Genomic DNA, 14907 nt, shown 5'->3' with positions numbered 1-14907 from the left:
TTCACAGCTGTGCAAACACTCCTGGAGAGTGTGGTGGCAACTGTATGTGGCCAATGTGCCTCTCTGCTGCAGGGATTCTCACAGTCTGATGATGTTGCTGTGTGATAGTTGCTGGGCTGAGGAACTTAAGGAGCAGTAATACACTCTTGTGCATGAGAGTGTAAGCTGGTCCCTACTAGGATGGGAAGAACCCCTGCCCCACAACATCCTTGGTGTTAGATGGGAAGGAGCCTTGAGATACGCAGGCTACGGGCTTCCAGGGCCCTAGTCTTTAGGTGAGGAAGAATCTTTGCTGCACAACTGCTCCGCTACTCCTTTGTGTGGCCTCAGGGGTTGGAGTGCCTACTGACCCCATCTCATTCCAGCAGACTCAGCAGGAAAGAATATGTTTCCTGTCCTCCTCATGGTGGGAGAAAGACTGAGCACAAAAGTCCAAATTGAGATGGTCCCCTAATCATTAGTGCAAATCTGTGATTTCTGGGCCACACAAACTTTGCAATTTTGTTTTACCCCATTTTCAATGCAGAGTGTTCCTCTCAATAAAAACATCACCTACACTTTGCTGATGCTGTACAGCATTGCTGAATGCACAAGACATCCCAAACATGAGTCCTGTTCTGGGCTCCGACATGGCAATGTTTTAAAGCTGCATCCTACCAGCAGGCCCCAGAGCACTAGTTTGTACCATTCACTCTGGCTTCATTTAGCAGTGCCTCACCACTCCCCCTTGCTGTGCTGCTTAAATCTCCACATGCTCAAAATCCTGTGCATTGGCCACGTGGCCACATTGCTAACCCTGGAACAGCCATAACCTGTGAGGACTTAACTGACAGGCAGAAGGGAGCAGTTACAATGCAGGCAACTTGGAGGTTAGGTGGCTGACTCCCCCTGCTCCCGCAGCTCTTGCTCTTACCTGTGGTCTGTGACCTCTCTCCACCCGGCTGGAAAGCAGCTTGGCAGAAAAGGACCTGGGGTCCTAGTGGACACTAACTTGAACAGGAGCCAACAATGTGCCCTTGCTGAAAAGAAGGCTAATGGTATCCTAGGCTGCATTAGAGGAGTGTTTCCAGCAGGTCAAGGGAGCTGATCCTTCCCCTCTGATCAGCACTGGTGAAGCCACACCTGGAGTACTGTGTCCAGTGATGGGCTCCTCAGTACAAGAGTGGCATGGACATAGTGGAGAGTGTTCAACAAAGGGCCACGAAGATGTTGAAGGCACTGGAGCATCTCTCCTATGAAGAGAGGCTGAGAGAGCCGGGACTGTTTAGCCTGGAGAAGGCTCAGGAGGATCTTATCAATGTGTGTAAATAACTGAAGGGACAGTGCAAAGAAGACGGAGCCAGGCTCCTTTCAGTGGTGCCCAGTGACCAGGATCAGAGGCAATGGGCATGAACTGAAACACAAGAGGTTCCCCCTGAACATCAGGAAACACCTTTTTACTGTGAGGGTGACTGAGCACTTGTACAGGTTGCCCAGAGAGGTTGTGTGGCATCTCCATCCTTGGAAATATTCAAAAGCTGTCTGGACATGATCCTGGGCAACTGGCTCTAGATGGTCTTGCTTGAGCGAGGGGTTGGACAAGATGACCTCTAGAGATCCTTTCCAACCTAAATCATCTCTCTAATGCTTCCTCTCCCTTTGCAGTTGTCCCCCTCCGTCACAGCTCTGAGCATGGCTGAAGGCAATGGTCAGTGCCTTGGAGACTGGAATGAGCAGACATAAGTCTGAGGCTAGGAGAAATGGTCCTTTAAGGTCTGGCTAAGGGTCAAGCAGATGGACAGGGCTGGGTGGGATTCCTGAGGAGAGGAAAGGAAAACTGGAGCCTTTATGCAGTAACTACGGAGAAGACAGATGTGGAGTTGTGGAGTCCTGTCAGGGCGGTATGAACATCACAGAGGAAGAGAAGCACAGGGTGTTAGCAATAAGGTATGAAAGCAGAGTTTTTCAGGTTGCTGGTGAGGAAACAATTCTCGTGGCTGAGGCCAACTGGACTGCCACAGGCTTGTTCCGGGTGAAGGGTTAAGACTATTTCAGGAGAACAGTTTGGGGTTTGTTTAATGATGGGCATCAAGATGCATGACTAAAACAGGTCAGCAGCCCCTGAAACATGCATGGGAGTTACTGAGCATGATCTCCAATAATATCTAACTTTTCTGTCCTTGTTGGAGAAGGAGCCAAACTGTAGGGGAGGTCACTACCCTGCATAGTGAACTGGGGAGAACAGTTGAGCATTGTTGCTGCAGAACAGGGATGCTTGCAGTCACCATCTCTCTCATTATTAGCATTCATCTCTGTGGTCTCTCCCTGCACAGGGCGAGGCTGGACGTGCTTCCTGAAGGGCTGGAGATGCTTTCAAAAAAGCTGCCATTATCTGTCGGATCATGAGGTGTCCTGGATTGAGATTAGCAATGGCAATGCACAGCTGAATCACAAGACAAATGTGATTCTCATTACCAGTCTCTGCAATATGCTCAACATCAAGACACTGGGTGTCCCCAATGACCCAGAAGGAATATGTGGGTTAAAGCCGGCTCAGGCCCATTGCTTTCTTCAGACATCTTGTTGTCAGTCATTCAGTTTTTTACACTCTTGGGCTGAGCCACGTATACAGTTGCCCCATGCTGCTCTGGCTAGCTTGGGAAGACATTGCCCTCTTTTTGATCTTTAGAGGGATGAAGAGTGACACAGCTGGTCAATTCACTCACCTGATACAACTGGTTGATTCACTCAACTGAAGTAGAACAAAGGCCACTGTCTGGTCCCCTTTGTGTCGAGATAAGGTCACCTTTCTTTGTCACAGGTGTGGTCAGCCACGCATCGCCCTTGCCCATCTCCTCTGAGCCTTCTTCCCTTGTAGGAATTCAGTCACAGAGGCCACCATGATTACTCTGCCCTCCTCACTAGTAAAAATGTTTCTAAATGACACTGTTGGTAAAAATAGAGATCTGTATTACTTAGCACACCCTGATCAGCTTCCAATCAATATCCCCGAGTGTTTGAGTTAGTGATAAGTGCTTTGAATTGGGGATGTGGCCTGCTGACACTTGTCACCAGCACTGTATTCTTGCCCATAAACTGGCTAGTAAGTCCTAGGAGTTTACCTTTGCCCCTGGTTTCAGCAGCTCTAGCTGGATGTGGTTACCTTCACCTGGACTGTCTTTGCTGCTGCTGAACTAGACCCATCTGATGTGTTACTCATCCCAGCTAGTGTTGAGGTCTGTCTTGGGAAGAGATAAACTGTGCCAGTGAAGTGCTTCTTTTCATTCACTGACTGTAAAGAGATTTAGACCGGCAGCTTGGCTGTAGGTATCGACAGGGTAATAATGCCTGTGGTTGGGTGGAATCAATCCCACCCTGTCTGGCACGTCCTCAGTGTGACGTCCTCGCGGTGGTCCTTCTGCTCTCTGACATGGAAGATTGTCTCTTTCTGCCCGGGAAGGCAGCCGTACCACTTGTTTGAGCCAGTTTTCTCAGAGCCGTGGACAGGGATCCACTAACCCCACCCCTTCAGCTCCTCAGCACCCGGGGGGGCCTGATGTCAGCTGCTCGGTGCCGGGACAGGCTCTGTTGACAAACCACAGGCTGGCTACGGCCACCAGGCGCTGCTCGGGAGGGTGGCAGGCTTCTCTAGCTTTGTTGGCCAGGCCATCCTGGCTGGATCTTGTCAGTCAGCGGGCGGAGGAGTCCTTTCGGGCATCCCGTGGGCTGCTGGGAGCAGAAATGCCTGTCCCCTTTGCTGAGAGGATGGCAGCTACCCCTTGTGCAATGGGAAGAGACAGCCTGAGGAGAGGTGATGCTGCCGCAGCGCTTGGTGGGGAAATGGGGAAACAAGAGTGAGGCCCGGAGACGGCGTGTGAGGAGCCGGGAGGAAGGGGTAATCCTGCTGCCTTTCCTCTCGCTTTCCAGTCGCTCCCTGCTCCCGTAGCGGTGACCAGCCCACAGCCCTGCAGCAGAGATTCACGGAGTGGCGGTGCGTCTCGGCGGTGCCGCAAGGCAAAGGTCGGTAGTGCTGGCAGGGGTGCAGGAGGTCTTTGGGACGGGGACAATGAATGCTGGGGTCTGCTCTGAGAGCAAGCAGCAGCGGGAGCAGACTCTGGGGAGACAGACTGCAGAGGGGAGAGGTGGGGAGAAAAAGGATTTCCTGCTCACAGCTTAGGGGGAGGAGAGGGCCCCGTTAATGGTGGCCTGGAGGACGGGGTGGCTGTGAACACTGGCAAACAGAAGGGACAGCATACAGCCGCCCAGGGAAGGTTAACAATGGAGCCATAATAAAAGTGCAGCTCTAGTCAGGGAAAGAAGCAATATTCCCTGTTCCCTGGGGCTAAAGGCCTAAAGGAGACTGTACAAGGAGAAGTCAAACCAGATCTCAAAACAACTTTGTCTTTGTCAAGTCAAGACCTGAGATCATGTTACAAGGATTACCATGGATTTGTGTACACAAAGCTCACTGGTCATACCCCAAAGCAATTGGAAGAAATATCTGTACTGTCCTTGTTCATTCAAGCCCTTTCTGTCAGGAAAAGTGATCTAAGGAGAACATGAGCATTGTCCCTGGAGAACAGGGATCCTTGCAGTCACCATCTCTCTCGTTATTAGCATGCATATCTGCGATCTTTCCCCACACAGGGCGAGGCTGGACGTGCTGCCCAAAGGGGTGGAAACGCTTTCAAAAAAGCTGCTATTACCTGTCGGATGATGAGATGCCCTGGGCCCAGAGTGAGCAGAACTGCACTGGGATGGGCTCCCACCTGGTGGTGATCAACACCAACGCAGAGCAGGTACGTGCGGGGCTGAGAGAGGGGCACAGCAGCCAGAGACACGGTGGCAGGCCTGCAGGGGACTCAGAGCCCCTCCTGGCTCCTGCAGGGGAGGGGGGATCTCCTTTCTGCACCCCTGCAGCTCCGGCTCCCCTCTGCCACCAGCCCCACCCCACAGGGGCTCCTGCCGCCTCCCTCTGCTCTGTCCTGCACCTCATGGATATTGCACTCTCCCTGATTTCCAGACTTTCGTCACTAACGAGCTACGACAATCTCCAATAGGAACAAATTACTACATCGGTCTGAGGGCACAGGTGGTGGGCCAGTGGCAGTGGCTGGACCAGACTCCATATAATGAGACGGCAGCGTGAGTATCCCCGGATGGAGAGTGTTTAGTGCGGCTCTTGCTAGTGCAAGAGAGTAGGGGAGATGTAGATTAAAGAGCTTTGAATTCGCCACATCTGAGGGTTCGGTTTGGTTATATTGTTAGAAGATCTTCTCTCCAAACACAGAGGAGCACAGAGGAATGATGGCAGGTAGGGGAACTGCAGTAACCTAATCAGAGAAACAGAGTACACTCGTCTGGTTCCTCCTAAGGCTGTCACAGGTCAATGATCAGCCCATGGACTGGGTGTGAAACCCATTGATATGACTTAATGGGAGAGACTCCCTACACTGCCTGGCAGAGTGAGGGACTTCACTGCCTACAGGGGTATATGACACATTATGGGATGCTGGGAAAGGCATTTTGGGATTGTGTAAGACTTTTTATGGGATGTTAAGGTGAGGAACCAAAGGTGGGGGAAGGGAAGGATCAAGGTGTTTTGGGGAGGAAGAAGTGTGGGAAAAGAGAGGGAAAAGGGGATAAGAGGGTCCCATGTAAACAGGTTTCTGGTCAGTACACTTGTCTGGCCATATCCTGTGCCTGATCACTGCAGTCTGTCCTGTCTTCTTATCTAACTTCATTTCTGACTGTTTTCTGGGTGAAGGGACTCTGTCTTGGTCTAAGTGCCAATGACAAGTGGGACTAGGGGTCATATGGATCCATGTATCTTTGGTGCCAGTAACTGGAGAGAAGGAAGTGGGTGAGAGTCAATGTGCTAGGGGTTGTGGTCTAACCATAGTTCACGGATGTGCATGAGTCTTTAGTACAAACAACGGGAGTGAGAGAATGAGGGTCTCGGGGCCAGCAACTGGAGTTGCTGTGGGACCAAGAACAATAGGAGCTCGTGTGTCTGGAGTGCTACCAACTGGAGAGACCAGAACAGGTACGTGTTTTGTGGGTACGTATGTCAGAGTGTGATCCCTAGCTAATATCAAGCTGGATCAGCTGATGAGTAGGGTAAGCCACTTGGCAGTCTGGAATCAAGGCAGCCATAAGTTTGGACCAGATACTGGGGAGACTTCAGGGTCTGTGATTTGACTACTGGAGGGACCAGAAGGTCTATGCCAACCCCTGGTAAGGTCTTGGGGTTGACTGAAAGATCCATTTGCATATGTGTGTCTGTGCATGAGGCAACTGAAGACAACAGGGTCCAAGGGACAGCTACTAGGTAGACTGAGTGTCTGAGGCCAGTTACTGGGGGATCCCCATTGTGTAGCTACACACCAATGGACCTTCATCCTGATCAGCCAAGGAGTTGATAATGGGATGAGGCCTCTGTTCTCTTTGTGTTTGCATGAGTGCTGAGTGTTTCTGTCTGTGCTATTTATTTGTATGCTGTCTTCTATGTCTGTGTGACTGGCCGAGTCTGCGTGTGAGTGTGTATTGTATATGTGTGGTTTTGTGTTTGCTTACAGGAACTAAATGCTCAACCTCATCACTGGCTGGAGCAGGGGAAACAGAGCTGTGGCAGCCTCACCTCTCTCAAGCTACTGGATTTGGCAACTCCCAACAGATTCCACCTGAAGGGGTTAGTGGGCTTTGGTCATTTATTTGCCTCATTGAGTAATTTAGTGTAGTTTACCTGAGAAACAGAGTCTGTCCCTGGGGAAAGTGCAGCCAGGCTGGCTCTGCTCTGGTCTCTGCTGTGAGCCACAGGTTGCTGTGCTGCTGCTTTCTCAGAGTTGGATCTGACCCCACCTCACATTAGCCTTGTCAGCCTCTCAGGGACCAACGATTGGCCTTGAGAGCCATCGTAGCAACTTCTGCTCCTTTTTCATGTGAGGTTTTTGATCTTTCAGCTTCACAACTTTAACATGACACTCAGTGTTTCTTGTGTTTGTCCTGGTGTCGAACACCTTGAAATCCTGGATGGACAGAGACCTCTGTTCTTATTTATGAATGTTTTCCCCACAATTCTTTTAGACGTGAAGCCAAGGTGAGGAACTATCAGTCCTAGTAGTCCAAGATTCAGCAGGCTGGTCCATGGAAACTCAGAGCTCTTTGTGTACAGCTCTCCCAGACGAGTTAAGCCACCCTCATGATTTCCGTAACAGCTTCAATTCACCTTTATCTGTCTGAATGAAGTCTGAATTAGAGCTACCACATCCTCACTGGAGTCTTTTCTGCACCAACTATAATTTTTGCAGACCTTTCTGATGAGTTCCAAATTAACTCATTCCTTGGTTTCTTGAACTTCTGTTTTCAAAGCACTCTCCACCAGCAGAAAACAAAGAATTATCTGCCTCTGTCCTTTGCTTTGGCATTTTGGCATGTCACAGTACCTGTCATCACCCACACCTTGGCAAAATGGCCTAAATCATAGAATCATAGAATTATTTAGGTTGGAAGAGACCCTTAAGATCATCGAGTCCAACCATTAACCTAACACTGCCAAGTCCACTGCTAAACCATGTCCCTAAGCGTCACGTCTCCACATCTTTTAAATATGTCCAGGGATGGTGCCTCAACCACTTCCCTGGGCAGCCTGTTCCAAAGCTTGACAACCCTTTCAGTGAAGAAATTTTTCCTAATATCCAATCTAAACCTCCTCTGGTGCAACTTAAGGCCATTTTCTCTAATCCTGTCACTTGCTACTTGGAGAAGAGACTGACGCCCACCCCGCCTCGCTACAACCTCCTTTCAGCATTGATCTCTGCAAAGTTAGGGTCTGCCTCCTGGCTGGTGTGATTCATAACTATAGAACAGGAAATGGCATCCCTAATACAGAGCACAACTACTTTTATTCTCTTCAAACATTCAAAATACTCTGCAATACTCCTGTGGAGATTGGGAGGAAGGTAACTCCAAGTAACCTGCTTTGTTCAGTGGGATTTTGCTCTTCCTCTAGCTTACTACCCAGCTGCTAGAGTTTAAATACAAGTTGCTGAAAAATTCATTTCTTTACACATCTTTTATGCTTAAAAGACTTGGAGGTGGAATTTATATTTTTGAGTGCTTATGCTCTGTCTATCCCATGGCATATTACCCTGACAGTGTTAATTCTCTCCTGTGCACCCCTGCTACCGCCACCAAAGGTCTATGTGGTTAGGCTATGAGAAGTAGCCGTGGTGTCTGTACAGCTAGATCTCTCTTTAGCCTCACAGTACAGGCACAAACACTGACCTCCTGAATTTTCTAAGTTCCCTTGCTTATGAGATATATTCTGCATTGCTGCCATCTCTGCAGCAAACTTACTGGGGTCACCTTGGCCACACTGATTCTTTCTACATAGACCCAGTGGTTGAATCTGAGTAGGTACCTAGAAATTGGTGGTGGAGACTGTCTCATGAGTCCTTATGGAAGGGCTTGTATGCAGAGTATACTGGAGTACATAAGCAAGGTGGAGAGGAGGGGGCCCACATGCTGCTTCACTAATTCATTCTATGACATCGAAACTCACCTGAAAGGCAAGGTCTAGTACTGCTTGGCCAGAAACTACAGCATCTGCCACCATACACATGGCATCTAAGTTGTTATGTTCTCCCACCTCATTGACCAGATGTTTGTAGTTGCATTTCGTTAGTAAAATGACTTCCACAGGCAGCAGAAAGAAGATGAAGGGAAAGAAGGGAAAGAAAATTGTCTGCTCTGTCTCTGCATTCCTAACATGGTGGAAGAAGTTTGTGGACTTAGGAGATGATTTCCTGTTTTTAAGTTTGTGGCCATTGCCTCTTGTCGGGTCACTGGACACCACTGAAAAGAGCTTGGCTCCCTCTTCTTTACACCCCCCAATCAGATATTTTTACACATTGGTAAAATCCACCTGAGCCTTTCCTTTTCCAGGAACAATGCCAGCTCTCTCAGCCTCATATTTGAAATGCTGCAATACCTTAAACATCTTCATAGCCTTTTACTGGACTTGCTCTAGCGAGTCCATGTCTTGTACTGGGGAAGCCAGATCTGGACCCAGCCCTCCAGATGTGGCCTCATCAGTGCAGAGTAGAGAAAGATTATTCCCCTCGACCTACTGGCAACTCTCTTCCTAAAGTAGTCTGGGATACTGTTGGCCTTCCTTGTGGGGACAGCTTGCTGTCAAACAGGAACTCCAAGTCCTTCTCTGCAAAGCTGCTTTCCAGCCAGTTGGTCCCTAGTGTGTACTGGTGCATGGGGTTATTCCTCACAAAGTGCAGGACTTTGCATTTCCCTTTGTGGAACTTCATGAGATTCCTCTCTGGACATTTCTCCAGTCTGTCAAGCACCGTCTGAGTGGCAGTGACTGGTGTATCAGTCACTTCTCCCAATTCTGTATATCATCGGCAAACTTGCTGAGGATGCACTCTGACCCATCATCTAGGTCATTAATGGAGATGTTAAACAGTACTGGATGCGGTATCCACTCCCTGTGGGACACCATTAATGACTGGCCTCCGACTGGACTTCATGCCGCTGATCATAATCCTTTCAGCCCAGCAATTCAGCCACTTCTCAATCCACCTCACTCTCCAGTTCTTGCCCACACTTCATCAGCTGATTTATAAGGATATTATGGGAGACAACGTCAAAAGCCTTGCTAAAGTCAAGATAAACAACATGCACTGCTCTCCTCATCCACGGAACAAGTCATCTCATTGTATAAGGCTATCAGGTTGGTCAGACATGATCTCCTCTTTGTAAATCCATGTGCACTACACCTAATCACCTTCTTGTCCTTCATGTGTCTGGAAATGGTTTCAAGGGTTAGTTGCTCCATCACCTTTCCAGGGGTTGAGATGAGCCTGACTGGCCTGTTGTTCTCCAGGTACCCTTTCTTGCCCTTCTTGAAGACAGGAGTAACATTTGCTTTCTTCCAGGCCTCAGGAATGTCTCCCAATGGCCAGGACATTTCAAAGATAATTGAGGGTGGCTTCACAATGACATCTGCCTGGTCCCTCAGCACTTGTGGGTACATCCTGCAAGGCTCCATAGACCAGTTTGTTTATATGTTTGTTGTGGTTTAACCCAGCAGACAGCCAAACACCACACAGCTGCTCGCTCACTCCCCCTCCCGCCCCCCCAGTGGGATGGGGAGAGAATCGGACGGGTAAGAGTGAGAACACTTGTGGGTTGAGATAAAGACAGTTTAATGGAACAGAAAAGGAAGGGAAAATAATACTAATACTAATACGAATATGAATACAAATACTAATACTACTACTAATAATAACAACAACAATAGATTATACAAAATGAGTGTACTCTCTGGGCAATGCCCAAAAAACCAGTGATCGCTACTTCCTGGACACGCCTACCATTCACATACTGAGCATGACATCGCATGGTATGGAATGCCCGTTGGATCTTTCCAAGCAGATCCCTGAACAAGCAAAAGTCTGTTCTTGAAGTCTTGACCAGCAGGGTACTTAGCAACAACTAAAAACATCAGTGTGTTATCAATATTCTTCATATACTAAATCCAAAACACAGCACTAGGAAGAAATTTAACTCTATCCCAGCCGAAACCAGGACAATGTTCTCTAACCCAACCCTCCCCCACCAAGGCTAAATCTGTACCACTTCAGATTTTCCTTCTCATATGAGGTGCCTGTGATTCCTTCATTGAAGAAGGGATTAAGTACCTCAGCTTTTTCTCTATCCCTTCTTACGTGGTCCCCTGCCCCAGTCAGCAGCAGGCCCACATTTCCCCTAGTTTTCCTTTTACTGCTGATAAACATGTAGAAGATTTTCTTGTTGCCCTTCACATTCCTTGCTATATTCAATTCCAGATGGTAGGCTTTGGCTTTCCTAAAGCCATCCCTGCACACCTGGATTGTGTCTCTATATTCCTTCTGGGTCACCTGCCCTGCTTCCACCTCCTGTATGCTCTCTTTTTATATCTGAGTTTTGTCAGGAGTGCTTGTTCATCCATGCAGGCCTCCTGCTGCCTTTCCTTGACAATCTTTTCTTGCCCATTGGGATGGACTGCTCTTGAGCTTGGGGGAGATGATCCCTGAATATCAACCAACTTCCTTGGACCCCTATTCTCTCCATGGCTGTATCCAAACTCTTTGGATTCTTCCAAGCACCCAGGATCCTTCCAAGCAGATCCCTAAACAAGCAAAAGTCTGTTCTCCTGAAGTCTTTTGTTGTGATCCTGCTTTTCGCCATGCTCCCTCCTCACAGGACCCTGAGCCCAACCGTCACATCCCTGACCAGTTCTTCCTTGCTTTTAAGTATGAGATCCAGCAGAGCACCTCTCCTTGTTGGCTCCTCAGTAATCTGTGTCAGGAAGTTATCATCAAGGTACTCCAGAAACCTCCTGGATTGCTTGTACCTGCTGTGCTGTCCCTCCTGCAGATATCGTTGTGGTTCAACTCTCCCACAAGGACCAGGGCCTGCAAATGTGAGGCTTCTGCCAGTTGTCTGTAGAAGATCTCATCTACTTCTTCTTCCTGATCAGGCAGTCTAACAGACACCCACTACACCATCACTCACGGTGGTCTGCTCCCAGATTCTGACACGTAAGCTCTCAGCTGGCTCATCTCGTCTTGCCAGGCAAAGCTCCATGCATGAACTCACCATAAAGGTGAGATGATCTCACCAATCATCCCTGATGATCTCACCATAAAGGTGCTCTTCACTCTCCTTGCCTTCCCAGCTTGTCCTTCCTAAATAGCCTGTAGCTGCTTATTTCAGCATTTCAGTTGTGTAAGCTATCCCACCACGTCTCTGGGACCCCAGTGAGACTGTAGCCTTGTAACTGCACACAGACTGCTAATTCCTCCTGTTTGTTCCCTTTGCAGCATGCATTGCTGTACTGGCACATCAGAGAGGCACCCCAGCATGCTGATTTCCCAGAAAGGGTGTGAAAGCTTTCTCCATCAATGTATCTCATGGGCACTTCTCTATTTATGTGCATGTGCTTGTGGGCATGACACTTCAGCCTTGTTTGGTTGATTATGATTATGTTCATTACTTCTGTTCACATCACCCTGGAACCTTTGCTTGAAAAACCACTTCCTAATCTAACATGATTGCTGGTCATCCTCTCCCTCCTCTGTAATTCCTGGTTTAAAGCTCTTCACAGAATCACATAATCACAGAGTGGTTGAGGTTGGAAGAGATGTCTTGAGGTCATCCCGTCCAACCCCCTGCTCAAGCAGGGCCACCTAGAGCCAGTTGCCCAGGATCATGTCCAGATGGTTTTTATATATCTCCAAGGACGCAGACGCCACAAACTCTCCAGGCAACCTGTGCCACGGCTTTGTCACCCTCACAGTAAAAAGGTGTTTCCTCATGTTCAGAGGGAACTCTCTGTGTTTGTGCCCATTGCCTCTGGTCTTGTCACTGAGCACCACTTAAAAGAGCTTGGCTCCATCTTTCTTGCACCCTCCCTTCAGGCATTCATTTATATACATTGATAAGATCCTCCCCAAGCCTTCTCTTCTCCAGGATGAACAGTCCCAGCTCTCTCAGCCTCTCTTCATAGGAGAGATGCTCCAGTGCCTTCATCATCTTTGTGGCCCTTTGTTGGACACTCGCCATTATGTCCATGTCTCTCTTGTACTGGGGAGCCCAGAACTGGACACAATACTCCAGGTGTGGTCTCACCAGTGCTGATCAGAGGGGAAGGATCACGTCCCCTGACCTGCTGGCAACACTCCTCCTAGTGCAGCCCAGGATACCATTAGCCTTCTTTTCAGCAAGGGCACATTGTTGGCTCCTGTTCAAGTTAGTGTCCACTAGGACCCCAGGTCCTTTTCTGCCAAGCTGCTTTCCAGCTGGGTGGCCCCCAGCAGGTATTGTTGCATGCGGTTGTTCCTCCCCAGGTACAGGGCTTTGCTCTTCCCCTTGTTGAACTTCATGAGGTTCCTGTCAGCCAATTTCTCCAGCCTGTCGAGGTCCCTCTGGATGGCAACATGACCCTCTGGAGGAGGGAGGAGGAGTCTCTCCTCCCAGTTTTGTGTCATCAGCAAATTTGCTGAGGGTACAGTCTGCCCTATGATCGAAGTCATTAATGATGTTGTTAAACAGGACTGGATCTAGTGTAGACCACCTGGGGTACATTGCTAGTTATTGGCCTCCCACTAGACTTCGTACCTCTGATCACCACCCTCTGGGCCCACTAATCACCACCCTCTTCTTACCAGCTTGGCCAGCCTGTTGGCAAAGATGTTTTTGCCCCACTTAGTCAGGTGGATGCCATCTCTTCCAAGCATCTCTTCCAAGCAGCTGTCAATCCTCAAAGAGGGTCCCATGGTCATAGAAACCAAAACTCTGTTGCCGACTGTAGTGATCCTGACCAGAAGACCATTGAGGAGTTAGTGATCCACATAACAGTAACCTGAGTAGGTGCAGGTCTGTCCTGTGCTGCTCTGTGACGTGTGTAGAGTGTGACCTTCAGGCTGTGTTGTGCTGCCCATATCTCTTGTCCACAGGAAAAACTTAGATGGTTGGTTTAGCAGGCAGCTCCCACTCGGTACCAGCAATTACACCAACTGTGTGTACCTGCCTTTATTTAAGGCTGCAGCAAGAATACCCATGTGAACATCCTGTTGTTGGACAGAAGAAATGGTGAATAGAATTGTTTTCCTTGTAATAAAATACTATAAGAGCTCAGAGGAGCAAAATGGGGTAACCCTTGCGAAGATGGGATCTGCTAGGCATTCTATGACCTGATCGGAGGCCCATTCAGTGCTGTACAATACAGGGTTCCCAGCATTTGAAGGGACATAAGATTATCATCTGTACTATCCAATCTTTCTTTACAGTGTTGTCTCTGATAAATAGCATTTTAACTGGTACTTTACAGAATCTGAGTGCCTTTCTGACTGGGATCATAACAAAACAGCACTTCTTGGTGAAAAACACTAACACCAGCTGAACAACCAGTTTTTGAGCCACAGAATCCATCCACTCCTCCTCAGGCCCTTCCCTCTCACTGGCAGGATCAAGGAGAACATCACTTGGGCTCCCATGCCCTTGACCCTTGTCCCCCGAGCCATGTAGTCCTGCTCGATATGCTCCAGGTCTCCCCCAGCAGTATCATTGTTACCCACATGGAAGAGCAGCAGGGAGTAATAGGCTGAGGGCTGGACAAGTGCTGACAATATTTCCATAACAACACGAACGCAAGCCCCTGGCAAACAGCAAACCTGCCTAGGTGATGTATCAGGTTGGCAGATGGGGACCTCAGTTGCCTGGAGCAGAGAATTGTCCACTGGGGCAGAGGTGGCCCCAACAGAGAGACGATCCAACCTCTTCTGATCCAAAGACCACTTTCAAGAAAACTTCCCACTTACTTACCTTGAGTCTGTCTAGGACATCCAAAAGGGAACCACAGCTGCAAGTTAACACCTCCTTTCTGTACTACTTTGGTAGATGGGCATTAATAATGCAGCTGTCCTGGGACACCACCAGTATGCCTGAAGACCTAGCTCCCCTGTGCTCTACAACACGCCAGCACTGTTGCACCTGCATGGAGCCAGCAGTGTTCTACCACCACTCAACCCACATGCCTAGCAGAAACATGGTATATTCTCCTGCCCATATGGCTGTGCCAGAAGAAAAATAAATGGCAATGGCACCTCTGTGGTTGCCTTGCTATGTATCAGTTGCAGGAGAGCTAGAACTGCACAGGCTGCCTTATTGAAGCAATATATACTGTGTCCCTCTGCCTTCTTCCTGCCAGAACTGCCTGAACTGCTAGCCTAGTTTGCAGACATGAGTAGGCATTCGGGCAGAACGGGGTTGCAACTGCAGTACAGGCACTGTTTTGGCATAGGCAGAGCCTCCCTCATGGAGTTATGTTTGTTTTGTTGTATGGTACTTGAATGTTTGTGCAGGAAG

At 48.8% G+C, this 14907-nt stretch overlaps 1 protein-coding gene across 1 annotated transcript; it reads left to right on the top strand.

Moving 5' to 3' along the window:
• The first annotated feature begins 1882 nt into the window (after positions 1–1882).
• Positions 1883–5180, top strand: LOC142085653 (C-type lectin domain family 4 member D-like). The gene is made up of 5 exons (XM_075158173.1): positions 1883–1926; positions 2858–2931; positions 3877–3999; positions 4627–4778; positions 5003–5180. The coding sequence occupies exons 1-5, from the start codon at positions 1883–1885 to the stop codon at positions 5126–5128; spliced, it is 519 nt and encodes a 172-aa protein (XP_075014274.1). The 3' UTR covers positions 5129–5180.
• The last annotated feature ends 9727 nt before the right edge of the window (positions 5181–14907 follow it).

The sequence above is a fragment of the Calonectris borealis genome, chromosome 1, assembly GCF_964195595.1.
Source record: "Calonectris borealis chromosome 1, bCalBor7.hap1.2, whole genome shotgun sequence".
Classification (NCBI taxonomy): domain Eukaryota; kingdom Metazoa; phylum Chordata; class Aves; order Procellariiformes; family Procellariidae; genus Calonectris; species Calonectris borealis.
The sequence above is the reverse complement of the archived record's forward strand: the minus strand, read 5'-3'. Positions and strand labels throughout refer to the sequence as shown.

Coding starts and splice junctions, on each gene's coding strand:
- LOC142085653 (XM_075158173.1), top strand. CDS start 1,883: ATGAACATCACAGAGGAAGAGAAGCACAGGGTGTTAGCAATAAG. Junction 2,932..3,876: donor GTTTCTAAATGACACTGTTG/GTAAAAATAGAG, acceptor GGAGGAAGGGGT/AATCCTGCTGCCTTTCCTCT. Junction 4,779..5,002: donor TCAACACCAACGCAGAGCAG/GTACGTGCGGGG, acceptor CCTGATTTCCAG/ACTTTCGTCACTAACGAGCT.